The 17,146-nt window shown below is 36.5% G+C and overlaps 1 protein-coding gene across 4 annotated transcripts in view; it reads left to right on the top strand.

Annotated features, from left to right (window-relative positions):
• Window positions 1-17,146, top strand: part of LOC137002666 (adhesion G protein-coupled receptor L2-like) — a 123,850-nt gene that overhangs the window by 46,190 nt on the left and 60,514 nt on the right. For 3 of the 4 annotated variants that reach the window (XM_067362467.1, XM_067362466.1, XM_067362469.1), the window contains exons 5-6: window positions 1,152-1,952; window positions 16,163-16,444. In XM_067362467.1, coding sequence (XP_067218568.1) covers window positions 1,152-1,952; window positions 16,163-16,444 — 1,083 coding nt within the window. Of the gene's footprint in view, window positions 1-577; window positions 705-1,151; window positions 1,953-16,162; window positions 16,445-17,146 lie in introns of those variants that run through there. The other variant, XM_067362468.1, reaches the window with a different exon arrangement.

The following is a 17,146-nucleotide window of genomic DNA, read 5'->3' as shown; positions in this document are numbered from 1 at the left end:
ATCTTCTATGGTCTAGATTCTATATTATCATCCATTTTCCAATTTGATGTCTGTAAGTTTTTAGACAATAAAATACTTTCCCATGTTTCGAGCCAACTATAAGTAAACTATAAGTGTTTGTCTATTGATTCCCTGCAAAGTGTAAACACTTTTGGGCTATCAACACATCTCTCTCTTTGTTTGAGTGTCCCGACCAACCCGCTTTGACTCAACCAGTGGTGAGATTAAGGTGGAACTGTTTTGTTTTTAAGACAGGGAAAACCAGTTTTGAAAACCTGTTTGGAAACACATTTTTTTGCCATTCTAGTGCCTCTAAAAGCACAAAAATCACACACTTCACTTCAAGGTAATATAGGCTCTTTGACATAATTGGTTTAATGTACAATGAACTCTGGCTTAATTTTATTTGGCTTTTTCCTTCGATGCCACGTGATATTGATGGAAGAGAGAGGCTAGTTACCTGTAGCCATCTGCATGTGATATGCTGTTCACCACAGACTTTGCATTTCTAACTGGTTCAACGCCCAGAGACGGGTGCGTTTGGCCTCACTCTCCTATTCGTTCCTCAGTGACGAGTGAAGACACTTCTGTTTGGCTGTCATCCTATCTGTCCTGAACAGCATTATCATCCAGTTCCCTTGACCTTTGTGTCCTTTCCTCTCGCCTCTCATGTGTCGTCGGTTCTTTCCTCAGACATAATCCATGTATGTGTGCTTACTTTCAAGGTGTGGCATTTGCAACAAATACGACAAACCCGCCCCATACTGTTGACGTAAAAGAATCATTGCTATTAACGTAGATATTCCAAAATGAATTTTATCTGTCCATTAGTGTGGTTTCTCTCATCTTTTTTCATTTACAGGGCTTTTTCCCTTTTGTCTGTTCTTCTCAGTTATACTTGTTTGCCAACAATCTCAGGGAGCAAGGCCACCTCAAACAGTCCATGCAGTTTCTCCCACTTAACCTCTCGTTTTCTTTTGACAATGCACACGCCACCAGATATGACACTGCTAAAATTATATTGTGGTACATTAGCCTCAAAAATCCTTACACATACACTGGACCCAAAGAATGCATAGAAGATCATTACATAGTGCATTACTAGTTCATTTTCTAACTGTAGTTCTTGCCTCTTGACCTTTTCCCCCCAGTTTTTATTTGCCCTGGGACTCTGAAAGCAGTAGGAGATCCAACCTTTGTCTTTGAGGCTGAACAGCAGTCTGGAGCTTGGTGCAAAGACCCCCTGCAGGCAGGGGACAAGATCTACTTCATGCCATGGACTCCGTACCGCACTGACACTCTCATAGAGTATGCCTCACTCGACGACTTGAGAAGTGGTCGACAGACAACTACCTACAAGCTTCCACACCGCGTTGACGGAACCGGGTTTGTGGCCTATGATGGGGCCATCTTCTTCAACAAGGAACGCACTCGAAATATTGTCAAGTTTGACTTGCGCACACGGATAAAGAGTGGGGAGGCCATAGTTGCCAATGCCAACTACCACGACACTTCACCGTATCGCTGGGGTGGGAAAACGGACATCGACTTGGCGGTTGACGAACGAGGACTGTGGGTTATCTACGCTACCGAGCAGAATAATGGACGTATCGTTCTCAGCCAACTCAATCCATATACTTTGCGCTTTGAGGCCACATGGGAGACCGTCTATGACAAACGCTCGGCCTCCAATGCCTTCATGGTGTGCGGCGTACTGCACGTGGTGCGTTCCACCTATGAGGAGAATGAAAGCGAGGCCAGTAAGAGCCAAATTGACTATGTGTATAACACCAAACTGGGGCAAGGGGAGTATATCAATATCCTCTTTCCTAACCAGTATCAGTACATCGCAGCTGTGGATTACAACCCCAGGGATAACCAGCTATATGTGTGGAATAATTTTTACATTCTACGATACGATCTTGAGTTTGGGCCGCCCGATCCAGGTGAAGGTAAGACTCATTATTGTCTCTGTTTTGTTTTGTTTTGTTTTGTTTTGTTTTGTGTGGTGGTCCAATTTTTATGTCTGCAGAGCATAGGCTGCTACGGATGATTTACTTTTGATTTTGAGTACTGTAATGATACAAGTGTGTGATGGTGGAGAGACCCCTGGAGAGAGTCCTCTAAACCAAAATGGCTCAAGTGCAGGGGATTATTTAATCATCGTCATGTGTGATTGTTGCAGTGACTGCTTGTAAAGGCCAATTATCATAGTGAGGCAAGCAGGACACTCAGTGACTTGAATCAAGTGGCTGATGAGACTTTGCAGGCCTATTCCCCTCTATTATGGCGTAACCCTGTAAACCTCACCCATAATTGCCATGTTTCGCCAAAATACGTCATATCTGAAGAGATTAACCCTACTTAACTAAGTTGAAAATTGTCTCAAATTGTTCCCATAGAATCTGATTAAGTTCTTAGAGAATAGGATTTTCAGTTCATTTAAACAGTCTCAATATCATGTGGTGTGTGGTAAAGGAAAATGCATAGTTTGTGCATGAATAGATGCATTTATCATTGGCTGCATAAAGGTTCAAGGAATGACGGCCATAACCATATTAACCTCACTGCCAGGCTTAGACCTGCACCTGCAGCATTTTTACAAATGTACACAGTATGCGATAAGCTTATGACCCTACTTAGGAAAATCTATAGTCTCAACTAGTTGCCATTGCTACAGGACTGGTTTCTCCAAAAGTGTTAAAGGGATAGCAATTGCATGGCCAAATACATGCATCTTGCTTACGACCAGGCTTGAGGAATGACTTGCCAGGGAAGAAATGATCAGTCATCAAGAGCCATTAAATGTGTTTGTGCGCCATTAAACAACACAGCAGTACCCATTCTCACTAGGCCTGTTTCTGTCTGCTCTTGTAGTCTGCTACCCCCCTCCTTAAATACTGCTTTAGTTACTAGATCATGTTTGTGACTGAGCCATCTGACCAATCAGAGCAGAGGAAGCTCTCAGAAAGGAGGAGTTTGGAGAGAAAAACACTTTCATTTTCTCATAATATCCATTGCAGCATAACCTCTTTTCTCACAGTGTCTGAAAAAATTTTGATCAAGGGTCCGGCTTGATCAAAACTTTTTCAGACACTGTGAGAAAATAGGTTATGCTGCAATGGATATTATGAGAAAATGAAAGTGTTTTTTGACCCTGGCTACATGTAAACCTATTATAGGAGACCCCCAAAACAAAATTAACGACCTTTAATATAGCATAAAAGGGACACTTTATCACAGTTTCAAACAGCAGCTTATGTTGACCTTTTGAAAATCACCCGTTATTAAAACAAAGACACCTTGAACTGCTGAGAGTCTGAAATCTAAAAGTGACAGAGACCATGCCAAAACAAGATCTGAACCACACCATCAGTTATGATATTTGCAGGCGCTGCCAAAAGTTTTTTTTATTTAATAATCCAAAATTTCTTCTGGAAAACTTGAGATTAAAACATGTCTACATATGTATGTCTTCGGTGTACAGTTGAAAAAGAAAATCTACTTAAATTACTACATTTAAGGTAATTAAGCAACCTTCTATGCACACCTTGGCAATAGAATCATTGGCAAGTACATTTTTTTTAGTTTACTCACCAGACTAATACATATATCCAAAAAATCAGCTTATCTTTGTAAAATTGCACAGCTTTTTACATTGAAGTTACTTTCATGTGATGGATTAATTAAGATGCATTCACGATCTAAAAACAAAATTACTACACTTTTAACATCAGTCATTCAAGCATTTTTTTTTACGATAGAACTTAATTCGAACTAATACGTGGTAACCATGTATGAATGAAAATGTATGAATGCACATTTTTTGACATTTTACAACAAAGAATATCATTTACATGTAGTGTCAATGTAGCGGCACTCTCAGCTGAGTGACTGCGAGCTGGGAGCCTTCACGCTACAGTTTACAGTGGGTCACATGCACTGTGCATCCTTTGAGATGAATTACAATAGTGGGCTTTAAAGACGAAGAGCAAAACACTGAAGCACTCAAGTGTTCAAAATGGGTGAAAAAACATCTGTGCCAAACTTATACTGTGACAAACTCATACTGTGACAAACTCAAACATTGGTGAGTGAAATCAATTTATTAACAATTTATTAGTCAATGTAGGGATGCACGATTGACAAAAATCATAATTGTTGATTATTCCCTTGAAATTGTAATTGCGATTATTAATTACAATTATCACGATTTACATAGAATGATGTATTGAATAGCTTTATACCATTGTTTGAAGCAACTGCATGCCATATTTTTGTATAAAAACAATCTGAAAACACAATTTTTATTATTTTTCTATAGCATTAAACCTCAAATGTCAACTATATATTGGTTTGGTTTCTTTTTTAAATAATAATGAAATAGTCAACATATGAATAGTATAATAGGGGCTTTCACGACCAGTGTTGTTCCCTGAAAACTAATGTTCCCCTAGGGCCTGAAGAGACGTAAACTCTGCTTGTTGTTGTGACTTTTATTTTGATGGCTTGGCAGATTTTTATTTTGACGCCGCTGAGAACAGTTCAGACAGAGCCTGAGCACACAATGCTTGCATTCTCCATCTTCAGTAGTTTACAATCTGTTTAACAGTCCTGTCTAATATGTTAATAGATAGAACTGTTATACAAAGAAAGTAGACCGTATATGAAACAGTATTAGCTTTTGCCGTGCTAATACATAATCATGTTTCGCTTGGAATGCTCAAAGTCAACCTGGATTGTCTTCTTAGCGTACGGTTCAGAGGTCCATCTATCACTGTTTTCCATGTTTGTAGAGTTAGTTTGTGGTCTAAATACATAGGCTGTGTACACAGCTTTTTAAAAATGGCAGGTGCTGGTGTTTCGTTGGTGTTCCACATATCAGCGTACACCTACGTCACCGGTAGCTGCTTTTGTGCTAGGTTAGACCTTATACATTCTGAAGTAGTCGTGATTCACCTCTCACAACGTGACATGCTCATAACACACCTCTTAAACATGCAGAATAATGGAAGTGGATATTTTTCCTTGTAATCGTGCTTTTGAACGATTACGAAATAGTGGCATCCTTAATCGTAATCGCGATTAGAAATTCAATTAGGAATTGTGCAGCCCTAAGCCAGTGGCTAAATAGACATTTAGTCGCCTAGCATGAAATTTTAGTCACACATGCGAGTGGTTTACTTGCATTGTAGAGCGTTAAGGTAGATTTTAAACAGGCTAGATTTGACCTGTCATGATTTAAATGTGCATGCATTATAAAAACCATGTATTCAGCATGAAATTTGAATTTGAAAATGAATCTGCTTTTGAACAAAGCAGGTGAATGAATGATTCAATGACTCACATTGACATGAATTGCATTTTTATTATTTTAGAATATCACCTGAGGTACACGTATAATGTTCATTAGTAAATACACCTAAATTACACTTCAAATGCAGCTTCTGATCTACCCTTGCAGTGCAAAGATGGCTTTTATTGATACTAATTTACTTTGATTGGTAACAGCCCTAAAGTGTCTTATTATTCTAATTGGATTAAATGTAAGAATTGATATAAAAGATGACTGATACATTTAATAAAGTTACAAACAGCCATAATAAAAGTAAAAAATGCCCCTGGTAATCATTTTAAGGGGTCAGAAATTGCCTTAATGGAAATGGAAATGTTAATTTCTGCCACCACTGTTGCTGTAAAACCAGAGCTTAAGCTAGAACATATGCTCTGTTGATGAAAATATGACAAAATCCTATTCACAATAGCAGCTTTACATCAGTGAGCTTGTGCTGAACATATACAAAACACTTGTTTATTACTTTTAAGATTTTAATTAAATACTTAATGTTAAATACACAGTATTTCAGTATTGATTGCACTAAAATATTTTTCAAAGAAAATGTAATGGTACATGTAGTGTCTCTAGCTAGAATGGAATCTGTGAGCGCAGAGATAAAATTAGTTGCTTGCATTAAAATTCACTGGGAAAGTGGTAAAACCCCATGGCATTACCTGCCGGCAAAGCATCTGTAGAATTTACACCATCCAGAACTGATGACGTGAGATGCATCTATGGGAGCGATTAAATCTCATTACCAGACTTTATGAGCTATGTATTACACCTCAACTGTGAGTTGGGTAATTACACGTTAGCTCAATTTCCATCCTTTGAAAGTGTACCAGGGACACTGTTATGCTCTTAAATCACTGTAACAACACCCTGAAATGCTACTGCAAGTCTTGGAGCAGAGTGTAAAATGGGTGGTGTTGTAATCCTCCTTTACAATTCTTATAATTCCATGAGAGGCGCAGACAGACATAAAACATATCTGATTTGTAAGGGAAAAGGGACCTTATATTAAGACGATTTCTGTTTCTCTTCCATTGTAGATAGATAGAAATCATCTTGCCATTTCACACAAATTAGTCAAATTATCTCTTGAAATATACTCTTTAGCTTTTCTATAGTTTTAAGGTGTCTTAACAAATGTGAATTTGAAATGCATCTGCATCTGTTCACACCAGGACTGATAAAAAAAAAATTGTTGGGTTTAATGAAGAACAAATGGACCTTATGGTATAACTAATTTGACATAACTTTTAATCTTCTCTGTCTTTTCTAAACCTGTGCTTCCCGTGTATTTTTTATTCATTTGGAAGGGGAATGTGGTGTTTTGGTTCAAGTGAGATGATTGAATCTACCTCTAGCCTATGTCTACGTCTGATATCATACGTTTTACCATGATAATGAGGTGCCCTGTGTGGTTTTACCTGTGGTTATCATGATTTACAAAGTATGATACTATGGAAGACAAATGTTTAATTTTAATGAGTCAGACTCAGTCAGAATATTTAAATTTTACCCTATAAAAAGGTCACAATTTTTTACAGATGTTACTCTTTTGTTAATAAAAATAAATTTACGTCTGCATGCCAACTCAAGCACCATTAATAGACCAAAAAAGACTCATACCACCAAGCATTAAAGAGAAAAAAATGAGCAAGTCAAAGCTTAGAACTGCAATTTTTCAAGTGTAAAAGATTAAAAACGTATTGGTATGAAGAATCAGCCACCATTGAATTGACATATATATATAAGTCATAAAATATAATTATCAAACCAGATTTGGAGCCAATAAGAGACTAAAATGTGGCTTTCAATGCCCAGTGTCCTCTGAGAGTATCCCATAAGAGTGCCTCTGTGTCTTTTGAGTTTCAACACAACACGCATTTTGTGCTTAATCGAGGCATTCGCAGCAAACAGAACTGAGAAGAAAAAAGAGAGTATTGTTCTATGCTTTTCTCCGCCTCCTCACTATTTGCCTCTGTTATTCATTCTCTTGCTTCACATACGGAGTTATATTCCTAGAGGCAGTGTCAGTCCCAAAGTTAATAAGCCACATTTTCACTCTCTTTGGTCTTTAGCACACATACATCAGAGTTTCTAAACAGAGTCTCTGACTCTGGCACCAATTTGTCTGTTGTTGTTTTTTTTAATGTGCCTGTAGCTATTCACAGGAACACACAAGTCAACCTGGTAATGTTGTTTGGTAATGGAGCGTTTGACACCTGTTAGTCTGTGGTGATTAGTGGAAATGTAATGCCCATGTGGGGTCTAAGACTTTAAACCTTTAAAGATTCTGTAAAACAGGTGTTTCTCTTTACAGGTTCACAGAAACAAAATGGCTTTAGGAAGTACTGCATGCTTTACTGCATTCTTTTGCAATTATTTTAATTTGTTTAATTGTATTGCACCTCTGAGAATACGCATGGTTTTTAAGCAGCTTTACAGAAATCCATGATGTAAATGTGTTTAACACCTTAAATGCCTAAATTTATGTGATTATTGGAGTAAATTGTGCTCTGTAGTTGTATGTGAAATTTATTAGCAATTTAGCTGAGAATTTTTTTAACATCAAATTGATTTTTCTTGCGTAGTGCATAATAAGATATACTTCAAGATAAAATCGAAGAACAAACTGGTTTGATGTCATTTATTGAGATGGATCTGACAGGCTCTACTACCCTTAGTATCCCAAGGGTTGGAGGTAATGTAGTTACACTATGAGATTGCTAGTGCTTTAGATGGTGTGTGCTGCTCTAGGTTAGTTACTAACTCTATTTTTTTTCCTAATTCTGTCAGAAACATTAGTTTAATGAAGTTTAATTGATGATCTTTCGTATCGCTTCAGTATTGCTGTTGCTCAAAACCAGGTTTAGGGATTTAAACCAAAAACTTTGGTTGCAACTTCTTTTTAACTGAAAACTAATGTACAGTGTTATAAAATATGCAAAGAGATTGGATGTATGACTTATGATTTAATTCTTATTCCTATGATTGTTAATGGTTATAGAACTTTGTTTGGCCCCACTTTATATTAGGTGTCTTTTACTACTATGTACTAACTTTTAAATTAATAATTTGATACAGTGCACTCATTGTGTACATGCACATTTTTACATTGTACTTTATTTGAAAAAAATACCTGCATGTAATTACATCTGTTATTCATTTCTGTAATTACATTTTTAATTGCACTATTGACACTTCCCTTACATCTTAACCCACACTTAAACCTACCCATTCCACCAAACTTGTCCCTCATTTTATTAGGGTATTCCACCTTTTATAGCAACAGTAGTATATGAACACAATTAGTACATTGTACTTATTTTTGGCGCAAGTACATAATAGTTAAGGGCACCTAATATAAAGTGGGACCCTTTGTTCCAATATGGACTAGACCCTGATAGTCAGATGTGAAGAGCCTTTTCCCTTAGATGACCTGATAAAGCCCCCATCTGTCTCAGTCACACATTACTGCTAGAGATGTCACGGAAGTTGACTCTCAGTCAACAATGGAAATAGTTATTTAGTCATTTAATCAATAGTAGAGCTGAAACCCTGCTGATGAATTTTCCCTTGATGATTCGTAGGAATGACATAGACTACAAAATGGCAGTCTAACTTACAACTGATGAAACCGTATAAATGCGAAATGTCTGAAATGGGACAAACCAATTCGGATATTTCAAACTAGGAGTGTTACGATATACGATAATCGATATTACGATAATCATGTTATTTAGAGTTAATAGCACACGTATGATAATATGACATGTAAATCCAGCATCAGTTATCCACCTTAACACTGGTTGCCACCTGTCATAAAACACAAGCAGACACATTGCGCAGCTGCTACAGTCATGTAAAAGCACAAGAACCCGCCGTTAACAATCGGTCCCTCGTGGACTGCGTGACTTTGCTACAAGTTTTGTTGATACAACAAACGCTTGCCACTTTTAAAAGCACTTCTGCGTTATTATCTTTTGTCAACTTAGTTTTGTTGGTCTTTTTGTTTTATTTTGATGCCACATAATTTTGTTAGACCTTGAGATAGAAATCTTGGAAGCACCAAGATCTGGCATTTACAATTTAGTGCTCCTAGACTGCACAAACACATGCTGATCTTAAGTCATGTTTTTGTGATGCAGTCAGCGTGTAATAAACCCACCTCCAAATGACAGCCACCAGAAAACTCCAGCTGGAGGAAACTTTGGACAAAGACTACAATTGCATTTGGCAACTCCTACTTGTTGCTTGAATAAAAAAAGAAAGAAAAGAAATTGAGACCATTTTGCCAGTTATATTTCTTAATGTTTTAGTCTGTAAAAGCTCCAGAGCAGTAATAAGCACAAGTCAACGTCAATTATGTGACAGATTTGTTTAGCAGTCTCGCCACTTTTCCTCTTGAAATCCCAATTTCTCAGCAGACCATTCAGGATTGCTCTTCACTCTGGGACTCATGTTATTCTTAATCGTTGTGAGCTGCTGAGTGGTCTCGCCTTTGATAGGCTATACGTCCTTGCGTTCTGCAGAGGGTGATTTCAGTGACACTGACTGAAATGACAGCTAATTGATGCTACTTTTCCTGAAAGCTCTGACGGACAATGCCTTGCGATTCCTTCTCCTGCCAGGCGGTGAAATTGCCTGGCATAATAAAAAGAAAATTGTAGAGGCACGATCCAGGAGATGTCAAAATGAAGCAACGAGGCGGACTCAGCCATTGACAAGCAGTTTACCTCTATTTATTTCTCACTCGTTCACTCTCTTTGTTTTCCACTTTGCCAAAGAAGAACATTTAAGGGGACACAAGGTGAATGCAGTTGCCACGAGGTTTAAGAATTGAATGGTTTTCATCTAGAAAGCATAGTGTCGATGTAGGGCTGGGCGTTATGACGGTATATATCGTGACCATTGTATGAAGTGTCTGTAGAGTATTTACATTACATTAGGGCTGTCAAGGATTACAATTTTTAATCTAATTAATTTCATGATGTGGTGATTAGTCATCTAATTAATCACAAATTTATCAGACATCAAATTTGGCTGAGAAATTACCACCAAAAGATAAAGTCATTGTTGTGTTAAATGAGAAAAGCATCAAATAGACATTACAAAAAGTAGCTTTAGAAAGAGATAGATATGTTTTTTTTTGATTCAACATAAAATGTATTACACATACATTTTTAGGCTTCACTGGCTATGAAGGTGAGTAAATGATGACAGAATTTTCATTTTTGGATGATCTATACCTTTAATGGGTTTTTTATTAATATGGAAATATAAAAAAATCGTAATGAAATGATGCTCTAAATAAGAAACGAAAACTGCCAGTGGGTGTATACGTGTATACGTGTGTGTGTGTGTGTGTATGTATGTTTGTATATATGATTGTGTATATATGGTAACTATATATATGTATGTATGTATGTATATATGTGTGTGTGAGCAAAGCTGATCGGATCAGTTTGATTAAAGATAAACCATTCAGATATAGCAAGCTTTTTGTCTGATGTAATTTATAATAATCAAACTTTTATTTATTTTTGCTTTTGGTATCAAAATTGGTATTGAACACTGGTAAATGTCACTGGTATTGTTATTGAGTGCTGAAATGTTGGTATTGTGACAACACTGCCTCTAAGTCAATGGTTACACAAACACACACTGAGTTGGCTTCCAAACTACCAATCTGGAACAATTCTGCATTTGTTTCTGCTATTTGCATTTGTTTCTGGTAACAAAATCAATTCATTGTGATCCAGATCTTCCCTGAACAGCCCAGTGTGCTAAAATAACCAAGATGAGGACTCAAGACTGCTACAACAAAGGGAAAATGTGTCCTGCTTGTGGCAGCATGAGACACTATTTGCTGTTTTTTAAGTAGTAGACGGCTTAATTAAATGGGTTCACAGTCAGTTAATTTGTTTAATGTGTTGACCATTCACTCACAATCAGCCACTTTTCATTTTCTAAAAAGAACCCACTCTTCAAGGGCTGAATTGCAATGTGCATAATATTCATTTTATATAGCACAGCAGATTAGGAAAAAAAGTATCCTGAATCTCATAGTACAGTGAAAACGTCAAAGGTACATAACAAAGACAGCATACTGTTTCAGGTGGAAATGAAAGCATTCGTTTCTAGTTTTATCTTTAAAGCTCAAAAATGTGTTTTGGCGTACCACCACTGGTGGGGTGGTTGTCACGCTGACCGGCACAGCCCTAAAAAAATAAAAATAATAATAATAATAATAATAATGTTGAACATTAATTACACTAACACTGAACATTTAATTTACATGTATTTAACTGAGCATTTAATTTACAAATTCATGTGTCTCACTTACTGTATGTGATCTCACTCTTTGACAAAAACACTAATCTTGGTTAAGGTATTTATCTTGAAAAAAGCATACATTAAATCAAACATAATAAGTAATTAATATTTCATTGGTTCTTACTTGTTTTTGCATGCGTTCATAATTTCTTTGTAAGAGCCTGGACAAAAATTATGTCTGTACAATTTGGCGTTGGGTTATCACATCTAAAATAATTGACTCCAAATACAAATACACAATATGCTTACAAAAATCTTTAACAAGTTTTTAATATTATTTGAATACAGAAGGTGAAGATGTCAACTTTCCTTGGCCGGACATCACTTAGGCCACTACTGTACCTCTGTTAAAAGGAAATATAGTTTAGTGATTCATGACCTTTAATGCTGTAGTGCGTTGATCTGTGCTGCCGCTTGAATTGAGGAGCTACAGCCATCTGTCATGCCATATTAAAGAGTGCCAAAACAACATTTGTTGTTTGAATTTGGTAATAAAATTGACAGAATTCAAAGTTGAGACTTCATATTAAAAGTAACAAAGCACAAAGTTTTTTGCCATTATTGGATGGCAGGCGCTAAGGGTGTGCCGATCGATAATAGCTTTATATACTAGCTTTATAGGAGGTCTTTATAAAGGCTGATCAGAAGAGCCGGTCAGATGGCACAAAACTTGAGATATTTTTCTAAGCGACATGCTAAAATGCTTAATGATAAAAAAAGAGTTAAATAAAACTGCTTTAAGCTGCGAAAGATTTACTGTTCCCTAAGCGGCTTTCTGTGCACTCTCTCCGAGACAGAGTGGACCACACAGACAGCTTAACCTAAATGGATAAATACACACAGAAATGTCAAAATGATGGTGAATATTTGCTTAAACTCCATTGGTTATGTCTTAAGTGAACATAAACAGTTGGGAAATAAGTATATGTCTCAGTTTATGTATATGTATGTATCATGAATGCATGGATCCAATATGTATATTGGATCCATGCATTCGGTCTTAAAGTGACAGCAGCCTAATATTCCTGCTGTCATCTGTATCATTAAAGGGTTAGTTCACCCAAAAATGAAAATTATTTCATTAATTACTCACCCTCATGTCCTTCCACACTCGTAAGACCTTCATCTTTGGAGCACAAATTAAGGTATTTTTGATAAAATTCGATGGCTCAGTGTGGCCTCCATTGACAGCAAGTTAATTTGCACTTTCAAACACCCTGAAAGGTACTAAAGACGTATTGAAAACAGTTCATGTGACTACAGTGGTTCAACCTTAATGTTATGAAGCGATGAGAATACTTTTTGTGTGCCAAAAAACTAAACAAAATGATGACTTTATTCAATAATATCTAGTGATGGGCGATCTCAAAACACTGCTTCATGAAGCTTCAAAGCTTTACAAATATTTTGTTTCGAATCAGTGGTTCGGAGCGTGTATCGAACTGCCAAAGTCACGTGACCCATTGAAATTTCGAAACACTTGTGATGTAACAAAGCCTCGTTTACTGTAATCACGTGAATTTGGTAGTTTGATACACACTCCGAACCACTGATTCGATACAAAAGATTTGAAGCTTCATAAAGCAGTGTTTTAAAATCGCTCATTAAAATCGAGAAATTAATATTGTGCCCACTCAGCTGACGTTTAACTGTTGTAGCTTATCCACATTGTGTCCTAGAAATAGACGCTGAACAAAGTCAAAACCTGTCATCAGAAGAACGCTAATTAAACGTCTGTTTCGGTCACTGATTTTGGCCCATTTCCGATAATAGCTATTTCGGCTGAATATTTTCTGTAGCCGATATTTTGATGCGTGCCTACTACTAAATGCCTGATTAGGCATCATTTATGCCATTTGGAATACAGAATATACTCTATACAAGAAACCTGCTGTCTTGACAGGTGGCCACTTTCAAATGAGTGTTCTCAGAACAGCATCGACGGTATGCGGCTGTGTGCGACTGCCTGTGAGCTGGAAAATGCACTTGCAAGTGTCTGTTTGATGCGAAACTAATGTAAACACAATCAGTTATGTCTTAAGGGATTGTAAACGAACACGACAAAACTAATGATGTGTCAGAATACATCATTAGTGCATTAGTGTGAATGCAGCCTATTAGAGTTGCCGCTGTCGACAATGTCATTAATAATAATCAAATGGCAATAATGCTGAGAAAAAAAAGTCACTGCTTTTGTGTGGAAAACACTTTGGTAACTTCTCCCTGTAGAATAAGTTTCTGAAAGCACTCTTCAAAACTCTCTTCTGTTTTGAAACTATTTTGTTAGTTGGAAATGTTAGAAATGGATTAAGTCTCAATATTTTTATTCTTATGTTTTTTTTTTTTTTTTACTCTACTGATGGTTAAAATATAGCATGACAGGCCGTGATAACCCAATCTGTCAAAGTGACAAATAATGATTATAGCCTAACCTTTGAGTGTTTTTATCAGAGCGATGTGAGTTTTGTCAAGTTTTTAATCATTTTGTTACTTTGAATGGAAGGGAAAGTGTGTGTGTGCAGAGGTTGCGTTACACATATTCATTATCCACAGTTTGACAAGCTGGGGTGTACATTTTCCATTTTGTTCATTTTTTTTTTTATCTGTCAGTAAATATTCTAAAGTTTCTTAGTTTTATTGTGACATGCACATCACAAGAGCTTTTGTTGCAAGAGCGCTTTTATTTTTATCAGTCCTGGCATTGTTTCAGGTTCTTGGTTTTGTGTTTTAGTGTCCCTTTTTGCGTTTTTTTACTGTGGGAGTATTGCTAAGTTTGAAAACACAAAAGACCAGAATTCAACTTTATTTGTTTCATCTGTCACAGTGATGGAAAGCACTTTAAATGATCTACCAATGCTCTTAATTCAGTAAAAAATAACCTTTTCTTTTAATGCTGACTGTGTCCTCACCCTTCTAAAATCCATTCAGTACAAAGCGATAAAGCTTTTGGATGTTTGGGATGACACACACACATAAGCACACAAGCAAAAAACTGAAACCTTGGTCTTAGAGGCCCGTGGGCAGTTTTGTTATTGTGACTGCATTAGAATGCTGCAAATAGAACGATGGCCACAAAAAGCGATTCGACTTCATTAACATTCCTCCTGGATCACAGTACAGCACACGGCTCTGAATCTACTGAATATCACAACATCCTGCAGAATTTCAGTTCCCGTGATGAAGGGTCATGAAACCCTAAAGCATATTTTTTGAAATCTTAATGGATATATATGTGTTGCACATTATCAAAAACAATATCACTTTCCTTTGCAAGTTATTCATTTTTTTTTGTCATGGCTTCACTAAAAAGCCCCTTCTAAGACAACTCGGCATCCAAAAATGTTTGTCCTTGTATCACAGAGAGAACAAGATGGTGCTGAGCTTCTTTATATGTGTGACGTGACATACACATGTGAAGGGGCGGGAATTAAGCGCCATCTGCCAATGAATTGGTGTGATTTTTCTGCAGTTGTCTCCCCTGGGTGACTAACATGAAAGGGAATATTTTGATCTGAGCACATTCGTATCTTGAGATATTGATGTTTACGACTTTCTTGCTGTAATTAGAAACCAATAGCCCGAAAATGTTAAACCAGTCATTGACTTTTGTTCATCAAAGCTTATATGGTGTGTTTATAATGGTTGGTAGTATTTTGTATCTTATGATAAAGGCGGCACTTGGGAATTTGCTTTCCTGCTGCAGTCATTTTTCTGGGGACAGAGATTAAAAGAGAAACAAGTTGAGCTTTGAAAGATAAAAAAAAAAAAAAAGTTATGTCTACACCTGGCAAGATACATTTTGGTCGATTCGATAACAAGTGGTCAGCTGATGCTTATTGCCATTTACATGTGGCAGTAACCAGTGTTGTTTTACTATCATTATTGAGTTTTTATTGTTGTTTTTTTTACTTTCATTTTAATTTAAGTTAAAGTTGTAGTAATTTTGTTGTGTGTTTGTCACTTTTATTATTTTTTTTTATTTGTCTATATAGTTTTTATTAGTTATTTCATTTAAATTTGTTTTGTTATTTTAGCAAAAGTAAACAACAATGAATGTTAAGCTAAATGAAAGTGAGAAATGTTGCTTAGGCAATTAGCTGAATTAAAATAGGTTTAACATATAAATATATCCCTGTACACAAAACTTATAAACACTACTTTAATAGGCATTATACAGAGATGGAAAAAAAAAAGTTTCATTTCATGATAAGGATAGATATCTCAAAATAGCTATGTTTTTTATTTATTTTATTTTTCTTATTAAAAGTATGTATTTTATTTATTTTTATATGTTTTTGTTTAACTATAAAAACCCTGGCAGTAACATGTATCAAATTTGTAGTGAGCGAATTGCAACGGAAGGGTCTATTCACTGCATACATCACAAACCATGTCAGTGTGTTAAAAATAAAATGAAAGAAAGAAAATAAAAGTCTTTCCTCTCTGCTCATACAAACGGACTCTCCCCTGTTCCCACAGTACCGACTGTCTCTGATGTCACGTCAACACTGCAGCCTGGAAGATCTACACCTCCTGTCATGATCACCACTACCACCATTGCCCACAGACCTGCGGCACACATGACCGTCACTCCCAACCCTGTTGCGGTGGAGCACCCTGATCCGCCGGCGGACCCCACCGCCGTCAGCCTCCCGCCCTCCAGCAAGCGCTTCTGTGACCGTACAGAGAGAAGAGGAATATCCTGGCCACAAGCACACAGAGGAGTGACAGTGGAACGTCCTTGTCCTAAAGGAACTCGAGGTATGTCTGCCATGAAACAGGCATTTGAATTATTTTTACAGTTAGTGTCAGGCATCTTGTTGTCAATTGTGTAGAAGTCGACACCTTTTTCCACTTGTGCTGGTATCAGACGTGGCGTTTCTTATTTGAATATTATCCAAGTCATGATGTCAGAATTATTGGCAAGATTTGCATTCCATATCTGAGTTAATAAGTAAATGTTGTACAATGACGTTTGTAATAGAAACGGTTTTCATAGCATAACTATTTTATACAAATTCCACCAGATATAGTCCTAACATTTTAAAATGTTGGAATCTTGGAATTAATACATTTTTCATGTGATACTGTTCGACTATTTGGCCAGGAGTAAAAACTGCAGTTATTAAATTCATAATTGTTAAAGATGACACTTAATCAGTTATTTTATGGATATCAAATAGGACAATGAACAAGATTTGTTTTAAAACTTTTCTATTCAAGCTCAGTTCAGATCTTGATATCACATCTCAGTTCAGTACAACATATCCAAAAAAAGGAAAAAGAGAGAGACAGAGAGAGAGAGAGAGAGAGAGAGAAACTTAAATCACAAAAAATTTAAGCCCCAGGAACATTTACCATTTACAACAATAGAAATGAGTGACACTTAAATAAATCGGCAAACAATTAGATTCAATATTGCCACAAAAAAATAAAATAAATAAATAAATATATATATATTTA

Source organism: Chanodichthys erythropterus, chromosome 16 (genome assembly GCF_024489055.1).
Source record: "Chanodichthys erythropterus isolate Z2021 chromosome 16, ASM2448905v1, whole genome shotgun sequence".
Classification (NCBI taxonomy): domain Eukaryota; kingdom Metazoa; phylum Chordata; class Actinopteri; order Cypriniformes; family Xenocyprididae; genus Chanodichthys; species Chanodichthys erythropterus.
Note: the sequence above shows the minus strand (reverse complement) of the source record. Positions and strands in the feature narration are given on the sequence as shown.